The sequence below is a fragment of the Gossypium hirsutum genome, chromosome A08 (genome assembly GCF_007990345.1).
Source record: "Gossypium hirsutum isolate 1008001.06 chromosome A08, Gossypium_hirsutum_v2.1, whole genome shotgun sequence".
NCBI lineage: Eukaryota > Viridiplantae > Streptophyta > Magnoliopsida > Malvales > Malvaceae > Gossypium > Gossypium hirsutum.
Genome location: NC_053431.1, coordinates 110,539,378 through 110,554,878, shown reverse-complemented (window position 1 = coordinate 110,554,878; position 15,501 = coordinate 110,539,378). Strand labels below are relative to the sequence as shown.

General features: G+C 33.5%; 4 protein-coding genes across 16 annotated transcripts; 2 read left to right on the top strand and 2 right to left on the bottom strand.

Annotated features, from left to right (window-relative positions):
* Positions 1 to 661: 661 nt before the first annotated feature.
* LOC107929458 (MOB kinase activator-like 1A) lies at positions 662 to 5,403 on the bottom strand. 3 transcript variants are annotated; one of them, XM_041074404.1, is made up of 8 exons: positions 5,266 to 5,366; positions 4,764 to 4,815; positions 4,029 to 4,077; positions 3,127 to 3,235; positions 2,716 to 2,809; positions 1,844 to 1,977; positions 1,490 to 1,653; positions 662 to 911 (listed from the first exon to the last, which is right to left on the bottom strand). In XM_041074404.1, the coding sequence occupies exons 5-8, from the start codon at positions 2,730 to 2,732 to the stop codon at positions 837 to 839; spliced, it is 390 nt and encodes a 129-aa protein (XP_040930338.1). In that variant the 5' UTR covers positions 2,733 to 2,809; positions 3,127 to 3,235; positions 4,029 to 4,077; positions 4,764 to 4,815; positions 5,266 to 5,366; the 3' UTR covers positions 662 to 836. The 3 variants fall into 3 exon arrangements, with proteins under 3 accessions (XP_040930338.1, XP_016716372.1, XP_016716373.1); XM_016860883.2 differs by lacking the exon at positions 4,764 to 4,815 and having other exon boundaries at positions 5,266 to 5,403; XM_016860884.2 differs by lacking the exon at positions 4,764 to 4,815 and having other exon boundaries at positions 5,252 to 5,367.
* A 174-nt stretch (positions 5,404 to 5,577) lies between these two features.
* On the top strand, positions 5,578 to 6,651 carry LOC107929431 (SUMO-conjugating enzyme SCE1). The gene is made up of 5 exons (XM_041074405.1): positions 5,578 to 5,712; positions 5,788 to 5,871; positions 6,012 to 6,164; positions 6,242 to 6,355; positions 6,437 to 6,651. Exons 1-5 carry the CDS (start codon positions 5,644 to 5,646, stop codon positions 6,497 to 6,499), a joined length of 483 nt encoding a protein of 160 aa, XP_040930339.1. The 5' UTR covers positions 5,578 to 5,643; the 3' UTR covers positions 6,500 to 6,651.
* An 845-nt stretch (positions 6,652 to 7,496) lies between these two features.
* LOC107929416 (protein PAM68, chloroplastic) lies at positions 7,497 to 8,611 on the top strand. Of its 2 annotated transcripts, none has more exons than XM_016860832.2 (2): positions 7,497 to 7,845; positions 7,943 to 8,611. In XM_016860832.2, exons 1-2 carry the CDS (start codon positions 7,801 to 7,803, stop codon positions 8,510 to 8,512), a joined length of 615 nt encoding a protein of 204 aa, XP_016716321.1. In that variant the 5' UTR covers positions 7,497 to 7,800; the 3' UTR covers positions 8,513 to 8,611. The 2 variants fall into 2 exon arrangements, with proteins under 2 accessions (XP_016716321.1, XP_016716322.1); XM_016860833.2 differs by having other exon boundaries at positions 7,590 to 7,845; positions 7,951 to 8,611.
* A 1,233-nt stretch (positions 8,612 to 9,844) lies between these two features.
* On the bottom strand, positions 9,845 to 14,973 carry LOC107929445 (cyclin-dependent kinase F-4). 10 transcript variants are annotated; one of them, XM_041074398.1, is made up of 20 exons: positions 14,844 to 14,973; positions 14,697 to 14,754; positions 13,884 to 14,140; positions 13,767 to 13,810; positions 13,118 to 13,664; positions 12,954 to 13,032; positions 12,778 to 12,846; positions 12,610 to 12,699; positions 12,403 to 12,541; positions 12,206 to 12,308; positions 12,052 to 12,104; positions 11,897 to 11,963; positions 11,703 to 11,811; positions 11,492 to 11,557; positions 11,276 to 11,344; positions 11,110 to 11,173; positions 10,889 to 11,014; positions 10,612 to 10,643; positions 10,441 to 10,519; positions 9,845 to 10,347 (listed from the first exon to the last, which is right to left on the bottom strand). In XM_041074398.1, exons 5-20 carry the CDS (start codon positions 13,123 to 13,125, stop codon positions 10,121 to 10,123), a joined length of 1,380 nt encoding a protein of 459 aa, XP_040930332.1. In that variant the 5' UTR covers positions 13,126 to 13,664; positions 13,767 to 13,810; positions 13,884 to 14,140; positions 14,697 to 14,754; positions 14,844 to 14,973; the 3' UTR covers positions 9,845 to 10,120. The 10 variants fall into 10 exon arrangements, with proteins under 10 accessions (XP_040930332.1, XP_040930335.1, XP_040930334.1 ...); XM_041074401.1 differs by having other exon boundaries at positions 10,898 to 11,014; positions 13,880 to 14,140; positions 14,844 to 14,970; XM_041074400.1 differs by having other exon boundaries at positions 10,898 to 11,014; positions 14,844 to 14,970.
* Between the last annotated feature and the right edge of the window lie 528 nt (positions 14,974 to 15,501).

Genomic DNA, 15,501 nt, shown 5'->3' with positions numbered 1-15,501 from the left:
TAATATTGAGTAGAACTCTAGTAAAAAAAAAGGCGCTTTAAGTAAAAAAAATATGTATTATCAAGTAAAATTAGTTTATTGCTAATTTATGTACTAAGATGTAAAAATAATAATAATAACACTACCAAACGTAGACTTTTTTTTTTACCAAAAAAGGAGTTTAAGTCATGAGTTTTAACAATATAAAAACATAGAACAAACATATTTTCCGCTTTAAATTTTAAAGTTTATGCTTAATTTAAGCCTTGTATTAAAAAAAATTCAGACCTTAGTTCTAGGATCAATCTGGAAGTAAGTGATCCTTTATGGCAAACAAGTAGTACTTTGTAGCTATGATCAAGCAAAAGCAATTTAACAGCATAATCTTGTATCTTTCCATTGAAATTATTTCCACCAAATAACAAATCGCAATCATTTATGGAAACTAGGGCTGTGATTACTTCGTAGTTCGACGAGTTATGAACTTAATTTTTATTTTCAATATATAATTAAAATTTTATAATATTTAAAATCATAATTAAATAAAAAACACTTTAATCATAAAAATAATATTTTAGGGTCAATTACCCAAAAGCTGTTAGCTTTTAAAAAATGCTTGATTTAGGGCTAGGCTTCCAAAATGAAGAGGAAAAGAAAAACCAACAGGCATACTCTTGCAATATTTTAAATCCAAGGAATATGGCATATGGATTTGCATTTATAACATAGAGAATATAGACACTTAAATTTTTCAGGTCACATACTAATAAAACAAACTTTACTACTTTTGGAACAACCCCTAAAATAAAACTCTTTATCAGGATCTCCATTCTCCAACCCCCCGTGTATATATATATTTAGTAGGGGACTATGATGGAATCTATGAGCTCTTGGAGTGGAGCCAACTCTTTCTTGTCAATCAGCCCAAATTCCTGCACATGGTAACAACAACAGCCTCATTTGACCTTAACAACTTCCTACTCAACTAACCATTCTTGCATATCCTAGAAAGCATGTTTCAGATGCAAAATAAACCAAAAACAACAAACAAATTAACCTAAGGCTCAACTCAGGTAGTTGTTAGTTTGAGGATTGGGGTAACTATCTTAAACTTGAGCAGTAGTATAACCTCGTGGTACTCGAAACAGGGAACACAAGGACACAACTAAAACTGTGTTCCAGACTCGTCCTTGAGAACCGTGATACATGCATACATGAGAAGAAATCAGGACTGCTTGGCAAAATTAATGGTAAGTTTACACTTATATCCTTCGTGGTTTAAAAAGATAAGTCTCTTAGATAAAAGAAACATTCAAGACTACTCTCTTAGAAAAGGGGGGGAGGGGGAGGTTTAATGAATAGAGTGAAAATAATTATATCTAAGCAAGTTTGAAGTAGAATCTTCGGATTTTGTTTAGATTTGTATAAAATAGGCAAATAGTGGAAGAGGCCAGCCTTGAACAAGAGGACAGAGCATAAAAAATTAACCATCAAGCAGAAGAAGACTTACACAAGTAAACAATATGAAGTGCTTGAAGCATGTATTCAGATGAGCTTCCTCCTTAAGGCTCACAATTTTCTGAAAGTGAGAGTGATAGATGTGGGCGTATACACGGAAGAGTCTTTTGAATATAGTCTTCACCACCTCCTTGAAATTGGGAGGAAATGGTGCGCCTAGCAAATTTGGAAGATGCAATTTAATATAGAAAAGTATTGAGCATGATACAAGTAGAAAAAAAGAAGTATCCATCAGTATCATCACCGTACATAGACAAACAGCTACCTTTCTCTAGTGACAGTATGTCAAGACTTCACCATAGAGAATTAAAAGATGATTAAGCACATGACTAGTGAAAGATATTACCAAGCTTTTGAGGAAATATGGATTCATCATCAAGCTGTGATTCGATCCAGTCCATTAGATATTCAACGTACTTTGGAGCAGAAACTTCGATAGGCTTCTTGATTTGCACACCATCAGCCCATCTATATTCATACCTGTAAGTTTGTAGGACAACAAATAATCAACTCCAGAAAACCCAATATATACAATTTGAAAGAATTTTAAAATACAAGTACACTAAATTACAACGGAGAACTAGTATGGAATCGTTGAATTAATTGACTGAAAGCAAAAGGTACATGAACCAAACATAATAAGAAATTTTGCAGTAGTTTGGGGAGAAAAGGAATCGTTGAACAAAATCACACGACTATAAGGCCTTTGACTCTTAAGAATAGTTTTAGCTTTAACATATTTGATGTCTTTCTACTGAAATTTAAAATATGGCAAAAATCAAATTATTACAAAAGACAAAGCCAAATCATAATAATAATAATAAACATCAACTCATCATAACCTAGGACTATCAAAATCAAAGAAAACATGATATAAAGTCAAACTCTCATCCCACTAATCAGCCAAGATTATATGATATATTTTGACATCAAAATTCAAAAAAAAAAAAAAAAAAGGCAGATATATATGACTTTAACAAAAATAAATTAATACAGTATCATCTAGCTCGAAGAGATAAAGAGCCTAAATTCAAGTTGAGGGAGTTTCGATTTATCTAGATCCTTAGAGACTGAACACATGCATTGTTTGAGAGAAAAGCTTTCAATACCATCAATGGATCAAACACGACAGAGGTCATGAGGGACAACAATAATATTTAGGAATTGTTCGCCTAATTTATTGAAAAGGGCAAAAGGAATCTAGTTTATATCTCTTACTTAGGTCCTGCAGTCATTGTGGGGCAATTCTCAGGAGTACAAAACTCAGTGAGGGTACCATAGAGCAGATTCACCTGATTGAAGAAATCCACAGCTGAAAAAGATCCAACAATTACGCTTTAGCAATGAGCTTCAAAGAACAATCGATAGTAAAAACAATCGATAGTAACCTAGAAATAGGGAAGAAAGTACTAAAACGTTCAATGAAAAATAAACTAATAAATGGAATACAACTAAATTAGTTGTTATGGAAGTAATGACAGCAAGGCCATACTAAAGTAGAAAATACATGGATAAATTAAATCCACAGTTTTTTTTTTTTTTTTCTTGCAAAAATAAGGATTTAATCAAACTGTGAGCATATGTGCTTGCGGGGCAGATGTAAGAAAGAAAGAGAGAAGCCAGATATACTATTGACTGCGAGCCATTCATTTAAATCCTCCCCAGGAGGTAGTCTAACTGCTTCCCTTAAGTTTCCACTGCCTAAGGTGGCATCGATGTGCTTTTTAAGCTGTGCACCCTGCATTATGTCAAGATAATACTATGATGAGAACTGCAAATTCTGCTAAGCAACTAATACGGCAGAATGAAGTCCAGAAAGAATTTTATATAGTGACATTATAGAGAAGCCAGCTCTAGGAACGGGATAGAAACCTCAACAAGGCTATTCAATTATTATCAAGCACAACCGAACAGCAGTACTTACCATGCTTAAAAGTGGATCTCTAATTAGAAAAAAAAATTATCACATTTATTATGTGCATAAAATGCCCTCTAACATCCATGACTAGGTTCCACAGGTGGGGCTGTAGGACCATCACATATATCAGTGGAGAATTGAAGTTTGTAGTATTTCAACTTTGCCACTGAATTTTTTAGTAAAACATAGTAACGTAAAGTTATTGTTTTAATAAGTGACACCAAAAGCAATAAATTTATTAAATAGAAATAATGGTAAGTGAGCCTTTTTTCTTCTTCTCTTGGATGCATTCTTAGGTGTTAAGTTGTGCTTGGCTATATTTTGTTTCTCCTTCTGGACACTTTCTAGCATACTTCCAGTGCTAAAATTGCATGCTCACACCCAAGAACTTCCTTTTTTCTTTTTCTTTTTTCTGATAGTTGAAGTTGCCAAGGTTTGATCCTTGGACACTGGAAATAAGAGTCCAGAACTCTCCCAACAAACAGGCGAAGGAAAGAAGATCAACAATGAAAAGATTCAAGCACATTTTAAAAGAATGAATCACATCAACTTCTAACAAGCAGGCAATGGACAGTGTTAACTATATTTTATTTAAGAAAAAAGAGTAACCAACCTTACTTCCTGAAGGTGCACTTTTTTTTGGACGGAATGTTCGCTGATTTCTGTTTACAAAGCAACTTAATATCAGCAAAAATCATCAATTTGAAAATATACACAAATATTTACCAGCTATGCTGCTCAGAATTGGGAGTGGGAGTCAGAAATATACAGATACTCAATATAAGTAATTAAAATTTTCACAAGTATTTCGGTATATTTAGAGATCATACACCCAAAGTTTATATCCATTGAGATTATTTTATATGTTTACAGCAAGTATATTAGGATTTAAGTTAAAGATTCAAAGCAGCACAGTGCAAATGAATTCAATCCAAGCAAAATATCAAATTAATTTTTATTATAAAAACTAACACATAACTTCAGTAGATTAATTGTGCATTCTAATCAGACATGCATGGACTCTTATAGCATGGCAGAGAGCAAGATAGAAAGCCAGAACTCTTTCTCTAACTGAAAATTGTGAAAGATCAAAGATGATTAATAAATTGATTTTTGGAAATATTAATTAGCCTTAGACTAGATTTGGACATTCCCTTTTTTCTTTCGCTCCAGTTAATTCAATTTTTGTTATCATTCTGCCACCACGAGCCTTCTAAAAATGGCTGCAAATTGTCAACAGACCTAATTTGCAACCTAGTCAATAAAGTTCAGCTTGAAAATGCAAAGCTCAACCTTGTGAATAAAGGCCATATAATCTTTAAGGTCAAAAACCAATAATTTAGCATACCTTTTTCGACCTTTCTAATTATTCCAGCCATGAGAACTACCTGATTTGCATACTAATTATAAGCAGTCAGAAGAAGAAGAAAAAAAAAACCCATTAATTGCGTAGAAATAAAAGACTAGGTCAACATGCATCCAAGATTAGAAACTTTCACAGCAAGAACAATAATTAACGACGATAGTTAAACCGTCACAAATGACTCCAAGATTAGAAAACAATTGGATTGCAAGCACAGTTAAGAAAAAAGAGAATCGAGGCTTAAATTAGTAAGAAAGATGAAAAATTTTCCAGAATTCTAATCAAAGCTTTCAATAAAAGCCCAAAAAAAAGGAGTTGATAACTGATCTTGAATCAAAAAAAAGCTGCAGAATTACAGCAGATCCGACACGATTTATCAACGTAATATAGCAAATAAGCAATGAAAAAAAAAGAAATTGAAGGAAAATAATAAACTAATTTACGAGAAAATTATATAACGAAGTGGAAATTACAAATTAGAGGTCACCTGCCCAGACCGAAGAGACTCATGGTTAGAGAGAGAGAGACTTGGATTTTCCTTTCTTCAGGTGGAGACCTCAAAAAAGAAAAAAATTTACCTTTTAAGGATCCTTTTTATTAGTAGTATTTAAAATGTATATATAATATACCCCCAATATATTTATTCCTTGCGTAGCCTTTCCTCGCCTTATTTATTAGTGGTATAACTATAAAGACAATGAGTGCGCCAATAAGAGTGCCTTGATATTTGACTCGTTTGTTAGGGAAATAAAAGGTTACATTACAAAGTCAGTTTTAAAAGACCCATTTCAATTCAACCTCTACTGATCTTCAAACTCTTCAAAATCTCAGTAGTCACACAAAGAAACAAACCCTCCCAAATATCATGTCGGATGGTATCGCACGCAGTCGTCTTGCAGAGGAACGAAAAGCCTGGCGCAAAAATCATCCCCATGTATCAACATTTTTCTCTTCTCTTCTGACTCTTTTCTTTTTTACTGTACTATATTATAGTTTTTTTTTTTTGAAGGGTTTTGTGGCTAAACCTGAGACAAGGGCAGATGGGAGTGTTGATTTGATGGTTTGGCATTGTGTTATCCCCGGCAAAAAAGGGGTCAGTCCACAAAAAAAATTCTTTTAATCAAAGTTTGGACCTTTGAAGTTTTCTTATGTTGTATGTAAGCCTAGGATTTATTTGCATTGAAATTTCTATGGTTGTTTATTAGTTAAATCACAATTTTTTAAATGTTCCAGACAGATTGGGAAGGGGGGTACTTTCCACTGACACTCAACTTCAGTGAGGAGTACCCAAGCAAACCCCCTAAATGCAAGTTCCCAAATGGATTCTTCCATCCTAATGTTTATCCTTCTGGAATTGTGTGTTTGTCTATCCTCAGCGAGCGTCGTGTAAGAAACTTCCACACCAATCTTTTTTATTTAAAATTCCATTTTTGCTAAAGCAAAAACCTTGTTTTTCCTGCAAGGGATGGAGACCATCCATTACAGTGAAACAAATCCTAGTGGGGATTCAAGATTTGCTTGATCAACCCAATGCTACCGACGCTGCACAAACAGAGGGACATCAGCTTTACGTATCGGTAAGTAACAAAAGTTTAGCCTTTACTTATTTCTATTGTTCTATAATTTTGTTTTCCGATATGCTATCTTTGCTAATACAGAACCCAAATGAGTACCGGAAAAGAATTCAACAACAAGTCCTGCAATATCCACAGTCTCTCTAGTCATATGCTACATCATCAAAACTGTTCACTGTTATATAAGTTGTATTTTCGGATCGGTCTTTGCATATGTCAACTCGGTTCCATATTTGACGGGACTAACTTTTTACAAGGAAATTTGTTTGGTATTTAATAGAAATCGTGTGTGTTTGAAATTTGTTTATATCATCTATTTTATTGGTTTAAGAAAGCCCCAATATAATTAATTTAGTATAATCTCTTTTAATCATTTTTTAATCCAATTTTCTGTATAAACTTTTTAAAGATTATTTATTGACGAATGAATCTCATTTAATTTATGGGCTATATTTTATTTTGGTATTTTGAGGCTATGTATAGGTAATTATATTTACTCCCATTATTAAAATTTGGTCATTGTACCTCAACATGAGGTATATTTGGTTGTTCTATCAATTATGTCCGTTTTTAATAGTACAAATAGATATAATTTTTTTATAGAAAATATCAATTTGCTCATTGATTTAGCATATATTTTTAAGAGGCAATAGGCAAAATACATTTTGATTTTTAGTGCAAGAACTCTCATGATATTTTTACTCCTTTTTATTGATTTTAATGATGCATGTGAAATAAATAAAAGATTATCTAATTATGTCTTAAATGTAAGAATTATTAGATTGATGTAATAAAGATATGGAATTGATTTAAAATTTTACGTGTATTATAATTATGATTATATTGATAAATTTAACCATTTAAATTATGAAAGTATGTAAAACTACTATAGTTTTATATTAACGTAAATGGATCTCTTTTATACAAATATATTGATTTTGTGAGTGAATTTTTTTTATAAAAAAATAAAATGTGAAAAAAGATGAACGTGGTTTTTTTTAATATTAAAATATCCACATAATTATGTTTTTTTCTTTTTTGTAAATTTCTCTTTTGTTTTGTTATTTTTAATTGAACTGGATTTAATTAACTAATCACATCAATTTTAATATTAAAATCGACGACTTGGACCGAAAATGAATTTAGATAAAGAAAATAAAATTGTTGGACTACCCGAGTCGGCCCAGCCCTTATTAGAGATCTTTCGGATCATCTTTGAATCATAACCTTATCGCTTCTCCTTTCGGTCTGGTAAATTGGTGGTAAGAAGGTTTCTGAATCCGAATGGGGTTTCAGTGAGGGCAATCATACTTGAGTTTCTGAATTCTGCAACAATTTTAACTTAAAAAGGTAAGCTTTTGTGTTCTCATCTGTGGGTGTTTCTTCCAATATCTGGACCAACTTAATAAGCACTCCAAGAAAAGAAAAAATTGAAGTAGCTCAAGTGAATGGCAGCTCTGGCACTGTCGTCTTTATCCTACTGCCGTTTCAAGGTATGCATGTTTCCTTTATTATATTCCTTAAGATAGAAATTAATATGATTCATCTATATAGAATTTGCAGAATGAAAAATCGAGTTTTGTATGTAAGCTTTGCAGGCAGTTGACCATGGAACCCTCTTCATTGACATCAGCCCAACCCACAAAATCATCTTCCCCATTCCCAGTTAACCCCCAAAACCAAATCCGACCATTGTACTTACTACCCCTACATGCCACCTTGAATAGCCCAAAAGGCTTTGGATCCCCACCCAAGAAAAACAAAAAGACAAAGAAATCAAAGAGTGGTGGTGATGACAATGAAGACGAAGAAGAAGAGGAGGAGAATGAAGCAGAGGCAGGGGTGATACCTGAAGTGGTAACAAACAGGATGATAAGCAGAATGGGATTCACAGTTGGGATTCCATTGTTGGTAGGGCTGTTGTTTTTCCCATTCTTTTATTATCTCAAGGTTGGATTGAAAATCGATGTACCAACGTGGGTGCCGTTTATTGTGACCTTCATCTTCTTCGGGACAGCACTGTTAGGGGTGAGTTATGGGATTGTGTCATCTAGTTGGGATCCATTGAGAGAAGGGTCAGTCTTGGGATGGAATGAGGCTCAGAAGAACTGGCCTGTTTTTTGGCAATCCATTTGGGGGGGTGGATCACGTAAAAAGTAAAAGGGACATTACATACATGGTTACGTACTGGTATTTTTGTCTCGAGTTTACAACTAATTCATATTATGCTATATTATTTAAGTTATGCTTTGCTCTAAATTCAAATGCTTTATGGTTTATAAATTCATTTCACTCAATCCATTAATGCTAAAGAGATTTGATTGAGGCTAGGCCGGCCTGGCCGTCAAGAGAAGAGATAGCATTAAGCTGCAGTGCTTTGCTCACTCTATATCCCCAGCATTCTTCGCTTAATCACCAATAAAACCAAGGAGGGAAAGGAATAGGAAAAGCCAGGGAAATTTTGAAAACTTTTCTTTTATTTGGTTATTAATCCAATAATATTCATTGTTTTCTCTTAGAACTAAAAAGAAAACCTTTCTTTCTTTAGATATCGCTAATTGGTTCTGTTTTTCAAGAAACAAATTCCATTTTTTATTGTTTGATATATTTTTAGTTATTTACTTTTATGATTTATCGTTGACATAAAAAAAAGGGCAACTTTGTATCTCTTTTTCGTTTGGAGCTGGGTTTTTGAAGGGTTTTTTCTTTTTTCTCATTTGGACAAATGCTTCAATGTAGTATTTCATTATTTGGTTAATTTTTATTTTTGCATTTAGACGGTCTCTATGGCTATATATTTGAGTAAAGTTCGTTTTCCTTCAATTTTGGAGCTGGTAATAAGAAATTTTCTTCTTGTCCCACGAAATCCAAAATCTACCGCAATTTGAAAATGAGAGTGAAAAAGAAAGGGAGAAGAAGAGAAGAAAAAGAATAAATAAACATTAAAAGAAAACAAAAGGAAAATATTAAATTTGCTAAATAGAAAATTTATAAAGATTAATTATAAACTTTAATTTAAATTTTCATTTGAAATAATTACATTAAATGGCAATAATATTATTGATAACCATATAGTAATTATTTAAAGTTTTGTGATCAAAATATAACTTTAAGGGAACATAAATACATAAACTTGTAATAAACTCATTTCTATTATAAAATAACTTACCTTTTCCTTTTTCATCATTTTTTATATAAAATATTTTATAAAAAGTTATTTTAAAAAATCCTTCCATTTCCTTTTCCCTCTATAATCAAACACTGATTATTATAAACCCTTTATTTCCTGAACATTGTATAAGCTAAATTATAGATACTAGAATACAGAAATATGCCAACAGCAAACGACATATTAAATTTCGAGAAACTGATTGTGTAGACGAAAGAACTTAATATTACCAGTATATGTATACAAGTATATATAATAAGATACTAGTTATAAATTAAATTAAGAGAATGAAAAATGCACACTAAGTCCAAAGTCGAAACATATGAAGAAAAACACAAACAGCTCACATTTCATTATCAAGCAACGTCAATAGGAAGAAGCAAATCCAATCACTTGGTTGTAACAGAAACCATGTTTTATTGTATGGGTTATTGCTACGCACAACCACTCCAACAGAACAAAAGAAAACAAACCAAAGCACTCATTCTTTGTATCCATGTATTGAATGACATGCATTATTAGTAGTAGTAGTAGTAGAATTGTTATTTATTATTAGCAGTATCAGTATGAAGCATATAAAGGCATGACGCGGAGCCATCTCATCCCGCTACTTTTCTGGTAAAAGTTCTGCCAGACGGTATCTGTTGGGTTGGCCTCAGAAACATGTCATTAGATTCCGCAGTCCACTGCACCCCAGCCTTCATAGGTGGTGCCCCTATTTGTCCACCATACTGCCTCCGACTTCCAATTGTCACATTTCCCAACTTCTCCACCACCTCTGAAGCCCCAGCTCCACGTCCATTTCTATCCTTGTTCATTGATATTGCTGGACCCACACCATTTTTTTTCAACTCATTCTTTAGCTGATAATACTAGTAAGATATAATTGAATTTGCTACAACAAAAAACCAACACTTACTTGTTGTCCTTCTTCCAGGTGGCCAATACCTTGTTTGTTTGCTATAGTTCTTCAAGGGTTTATCATTCTTTCTCAGATCCTTCAGAGAAGGGCAAAGTCAAAAGATCATATTTAGGAGCAACCCAAGGAAAAATATCATTACATAAGCAATAACATTTAAACATGGATTACCTGATTAAGCAACTCAGGCTTGCGTTGCGCACCTGCAAGAATCCACAACAAATCACAACTAAATGCAACTCCATAAAAAAATGTATTGCTGACAATTTAATTGCGATTTCCTTCAGCAAGCACTCAAGCTTAACAAAAACGAGTTGTATGTCTTGCTTAGTTTGACCATAAACATAGCTACAACACCTTTTATCATATCAATGCCCTTTAAAGATACTAGTTCATGCATTCAACATCCAATATCAATAGTAAATTAAGTCTGTATTAAAACACATACAATCAGCACCTGTGCTGAAGGAAGCATTTGTTTTCAGAGAAGAAAAACTGCCAGTGAATTTCCCATTGGGCTGAGCCCCAGAATACCTCCTAACAGATTGCTGTTCCAATGTTCCTCTAACCCCAGCTACAAGCATGCGAATTAGAAATTAGCAACAAGTGAAACCAAATAATATACCTCCTCCAAACATAATAGAAAAATGTTAATGTTTTAGAACAAACCAGATGGAGGAGTTCTAGAAACAGCTATTCTGGGACGAAGAGATGGAGGAACATAAAAACAACCCTGCACATCATAAGAAATTCCTTCAGCGGAGCACTAGCTATAACATAAATGCATCTTAAATATCATAATTAGATACCATAATCTACTTATAAAGGATACCACCTGAAAGAATGGATGTTGAAGGGCCTCGGCAGCAGTTGGCCTTTTGCAAGGATCCCACGAACAGAGAGACTAAAACAAGCAACAAAGCAAATGTCAATTTTTCTTCAAGCATCCAAATAAAAATAATAATGGTCCAAATCACAAAAACAGAAATCCATTTCAAATGTAGGGTGTGAAAGAATAATAACTAACAAAGTCAGCAGAAATGCACTTAACTGTAATAAGGCTGATTGCATCGTCGCTTGCTGATGGTATCAATGCAGACAGATGCACACCAGCAAACTGCAATGTTGAATAAAAGAGATTGAAAAAAATATAAGATTTCATGCACTCAAAAGATAATCAATAGCAGCCCCACCTGCTAAAATTAACTTGGAAATCATGCTACAATGGTACAATCTGTGTAAAAGAACATCAAGAAGACGACCTGTGGGAATTGGTAGTTTATAGCCCTTGCAAGATTAAGCCCATCAGGCCATGAATCCTTAGTTGGAGTACCTATTACACTACAAATTTTGTAGATCTCATCTGCTTCACTGCACCAATGATGAAGTTTCAATGAATAACCAGCCATGCCAAACAAATTAGAAAAGATAGTTAGATAACATCATAAGAACATACCTTGTTCCAGGAAAAAGAGGACGTAAGGTGAATAACTCAGCCATGATTGCACCCATCGCCCACATATCTGCAATAAGTAGAAAAAGCATAGTTATAAAAGGCTGTCACTACTTCTATCCTAAAGTAAATGACTATCAAATGCAGTGAAAACTTGCCAACTATTGAAGTATACAGGTATGATTGAAGGAGTACTTCAGGGGCACGATACCTAAAATGCAAGGAATACAAGACACAGATAAGTTGCAATGAATATATAAAATTAAAAAGAAAAAGAAACCCAAACACTAAATTCTAAAGTACCAAACCTACCAGCGTGTTGAGACATACTCAGTGTATGGTGGACTTGAATTTATTTCACGTGCAAGACCAAAATCAGCAATTTTGATTATATCTTTAGTAACCAACAAATTCTCTAGAAGAGAAGGGCAGTTAGTTGCAGGATATTTCTTAGAGTAGACGAAACAAATATAAACATGAATTTTGTAGGAAAAAGTTAAACAGAATACCAGGCTTTAGGTCGCGATGAAAATATCCACGCTGGTGCATGTATGCAAGACCTTGGAAGACTTGGAAACACCAATTTCTGATTTCAACTTCAGAAAAAAGTTTTTCCCTGTCTTTCATAAGTTGGTAAAGGTTGCATTCCTGGAAGAATTTCATGTTTCAGTAAAACCCCAATGATTAAAGAACACAAATAGATGCTGATCACTTACCATGTATTCAAAAACAAAGTATAAAATGTCATGTTCCCTGATGACTTCCTTAAGCTTCACGATATTTGGATGATTCATTCTCTGCAGTGACTGTCAAAAGAAACAGACTATCATGTCTAAGAAATATAATGAATACAAGAAAAACAAGAATAAAGCAACTAGTACTACCTTAACTTCTCTCAGATTCACACACTCTTCCCACGAGTAATATTTCTTCTTCATTTTCTTAATCGCAACCTTCAAAACAGATAGTATTCATTTGAAAAGGATATTCCAATATCAACTTAATCAACAAAAAATGCTATTAAAATTTTTTAAGTAAATAACATTCCAAGCATACTCACAATTTCCCCAGACTGCTTATGAATAGCTCGCCACACCCTCCCAAATGTTCCATCTCCAACTTCCTTAATTAACTTGTACCTAATATCATGCCAAACAATGATAAGCATAAATTACCATGCAGAAAATCAATACTGTATAGCACATCCCAAACTAAACAACTTACCTGTCCATTTTCTTGCGGAACAAAAATTAGCCCTTTCTTTATTCAGGAGATTTATAAGAACCAAGGATAGACATGTGACAATTATCTTCGGTAAAAGATGGCTTGTACTTAAAACTATAAAACATAAACAAACTGCTTTGGAGATAAGCTAAATCCACCATTAATTTCTGCTGGAAACGTGCAATAACATTAAGCCAGTGTTTTTATGGTGGATGGGCTTCAAAGCCTTATTTGGTATCAAACCCGCAGCTTCAAGACCAAAAAAAGGCATCAACGAAAGGAATGGATGAGCTCCACAAAACATACTGATACGATCAGAATGATTGCTCCAGCCAAAAGGAAGGATTCCAAGCTCAAGATACACTCACTCAGTTCAAGAGCTTAATTGCAGTTAACTCATCTATACTAAATAGAAGCAGTTGCAGAATGCTCAGCAAACCAACATACCCTCATTAATCAGTATCCATCAGGACAAACAGCAAAACATTAACTAAGAACTACTAATGCTAATGCTTAGTAAGCAACTTTCACTCAATTACTACAAGCCCTGTGATAATAGAAGAGAAAAAAACAAAATATGATAAAGGTTAGGAAAGGAATAGATCGTTGATGGATTGAGAAAAGATAAATATGAGAATATATAGTGTACCTGGAAGGTGTTTTCTGATGACTGCATGTTGTATCAACAATGCACTGCCAATTAAAACATTCAGAGCCTACCTATCATATTCTTTGGTCAAAAAGAGAATAAAAAACGCTTACTTACACAAGTGTGCTAAAGATCTAGCACCTATCTTAGAAAACAAAATGCATTGCGGCTCCGTGTTGAGTATTAAGAGGAGGCTGGGCACTAAGTGCAATTGACAAAAGAAACCAAAAGAGAATCTCCATGGACAATAAACCGCCAGTCAAGTGCTTCTTGGAATAAAAAAACCCGGAAAAGGTTGCAATTTGACCAGAAGCAGGCTTTCTCCATGTCTTGAAAGGAAAGCTAAATCCCTTTAAATCCAAGTCCGGTGCAATCTAACATTAAAATAACATCAATGGAAACTTGAGTCAACACAGATCCTAATTTAAGCATACGGCATCAAAGAATGTCCAAAAAGTGTAGTATATACATCTTAGAAAGCGAAACCCCATAAAGGAGTAGAGGCTATATCAAATTCAAGCAATATTCAAGCAAGAATGCATAACTAGCAGCGAGCAATCATATCATTAAAAAAATTTCAATGCCTGATTATAAATAAAAACAATTCCTATTCCCTGTATATATATTCCCTGTATATAAACCAAACAAATAGGATATGAGACAAACACGCCAAATAGAAACAGCAACAGAACATTTCACGAAAAAAAATAAATAAATACTAAAGAAATTTCGTGACAAAATAAAAAGTGCAAAACATAATAGATTAAATTACTAAAAACGCAAAACAAAAATAAAAGACAATAGATCCATTTGAATTGAAAAAAAAAACTCCTAATCTAATCCTAACCAAAAAAAAAACACAGAGAAGAGAAAAGAAGAAATTAAACCGGATGAGATCAGATCCATGTGAAAATAAACGGAATTAGATACCTGGAAACCAACCGGCATAAGCACCGTCGGCGAGGACGGGAAGAGGTGGAATCCAGAGCTTCGAAATTTGTGTGTGTGTCAGAAAAGAATTAGAAAAAGAAAAACGATTTGCATGCGTGTTTGGGGGAAAAATAGAAGGTGGAATACCTAATTTATTGTGATATGTTTGGGTGGGAGAGACTTGAGAATCGGGGGAGTCCCTCTCGTGTGAACCAAGAAACCGCTTTATTTTAGGGGTTATTTTTAATCAATGCCCATGCTGGATACTCGGGTGTTATTATTTCCATCTATTTATAGTGACCCGATTAGCCCGGTCGGTCGATCACTTTCAAGCTTTATTCTATTATTATGTTACGGTGGGTGCCGTATGATGCCGTCATCATTTTCTAATCTCTTCTTGATTGGGATTTGGGACAACCAACGTCCACGACTCCTACGCCTATTCCTTTTCTTCTTTCCATAATATTAATCAATTTATTTCCGTCTTTTTTACTTCTATTAACTTTTCACTGTTAATCACAAAACTAATCATCTAATTGTCATTTGGAAATTTCAAATGAAAACCAATACTCTATAATTATAAATACAAAGAAAATTCAAAATTTGACGTTTAAAAAAGGGAAAAAGAAAAGTAAAACTTTTAGTAGGTAATATATACGGTTGTTATTATATCTATTCATTTTGATATAATATCTAGAATTATTTATAACATTTTTTAATTCTTAAATAGGAGGACAATATATTTTAATGTACTCAAACTTATGTCTTCCTACACTAACAATATATCAATGTCAATCGAATTAAT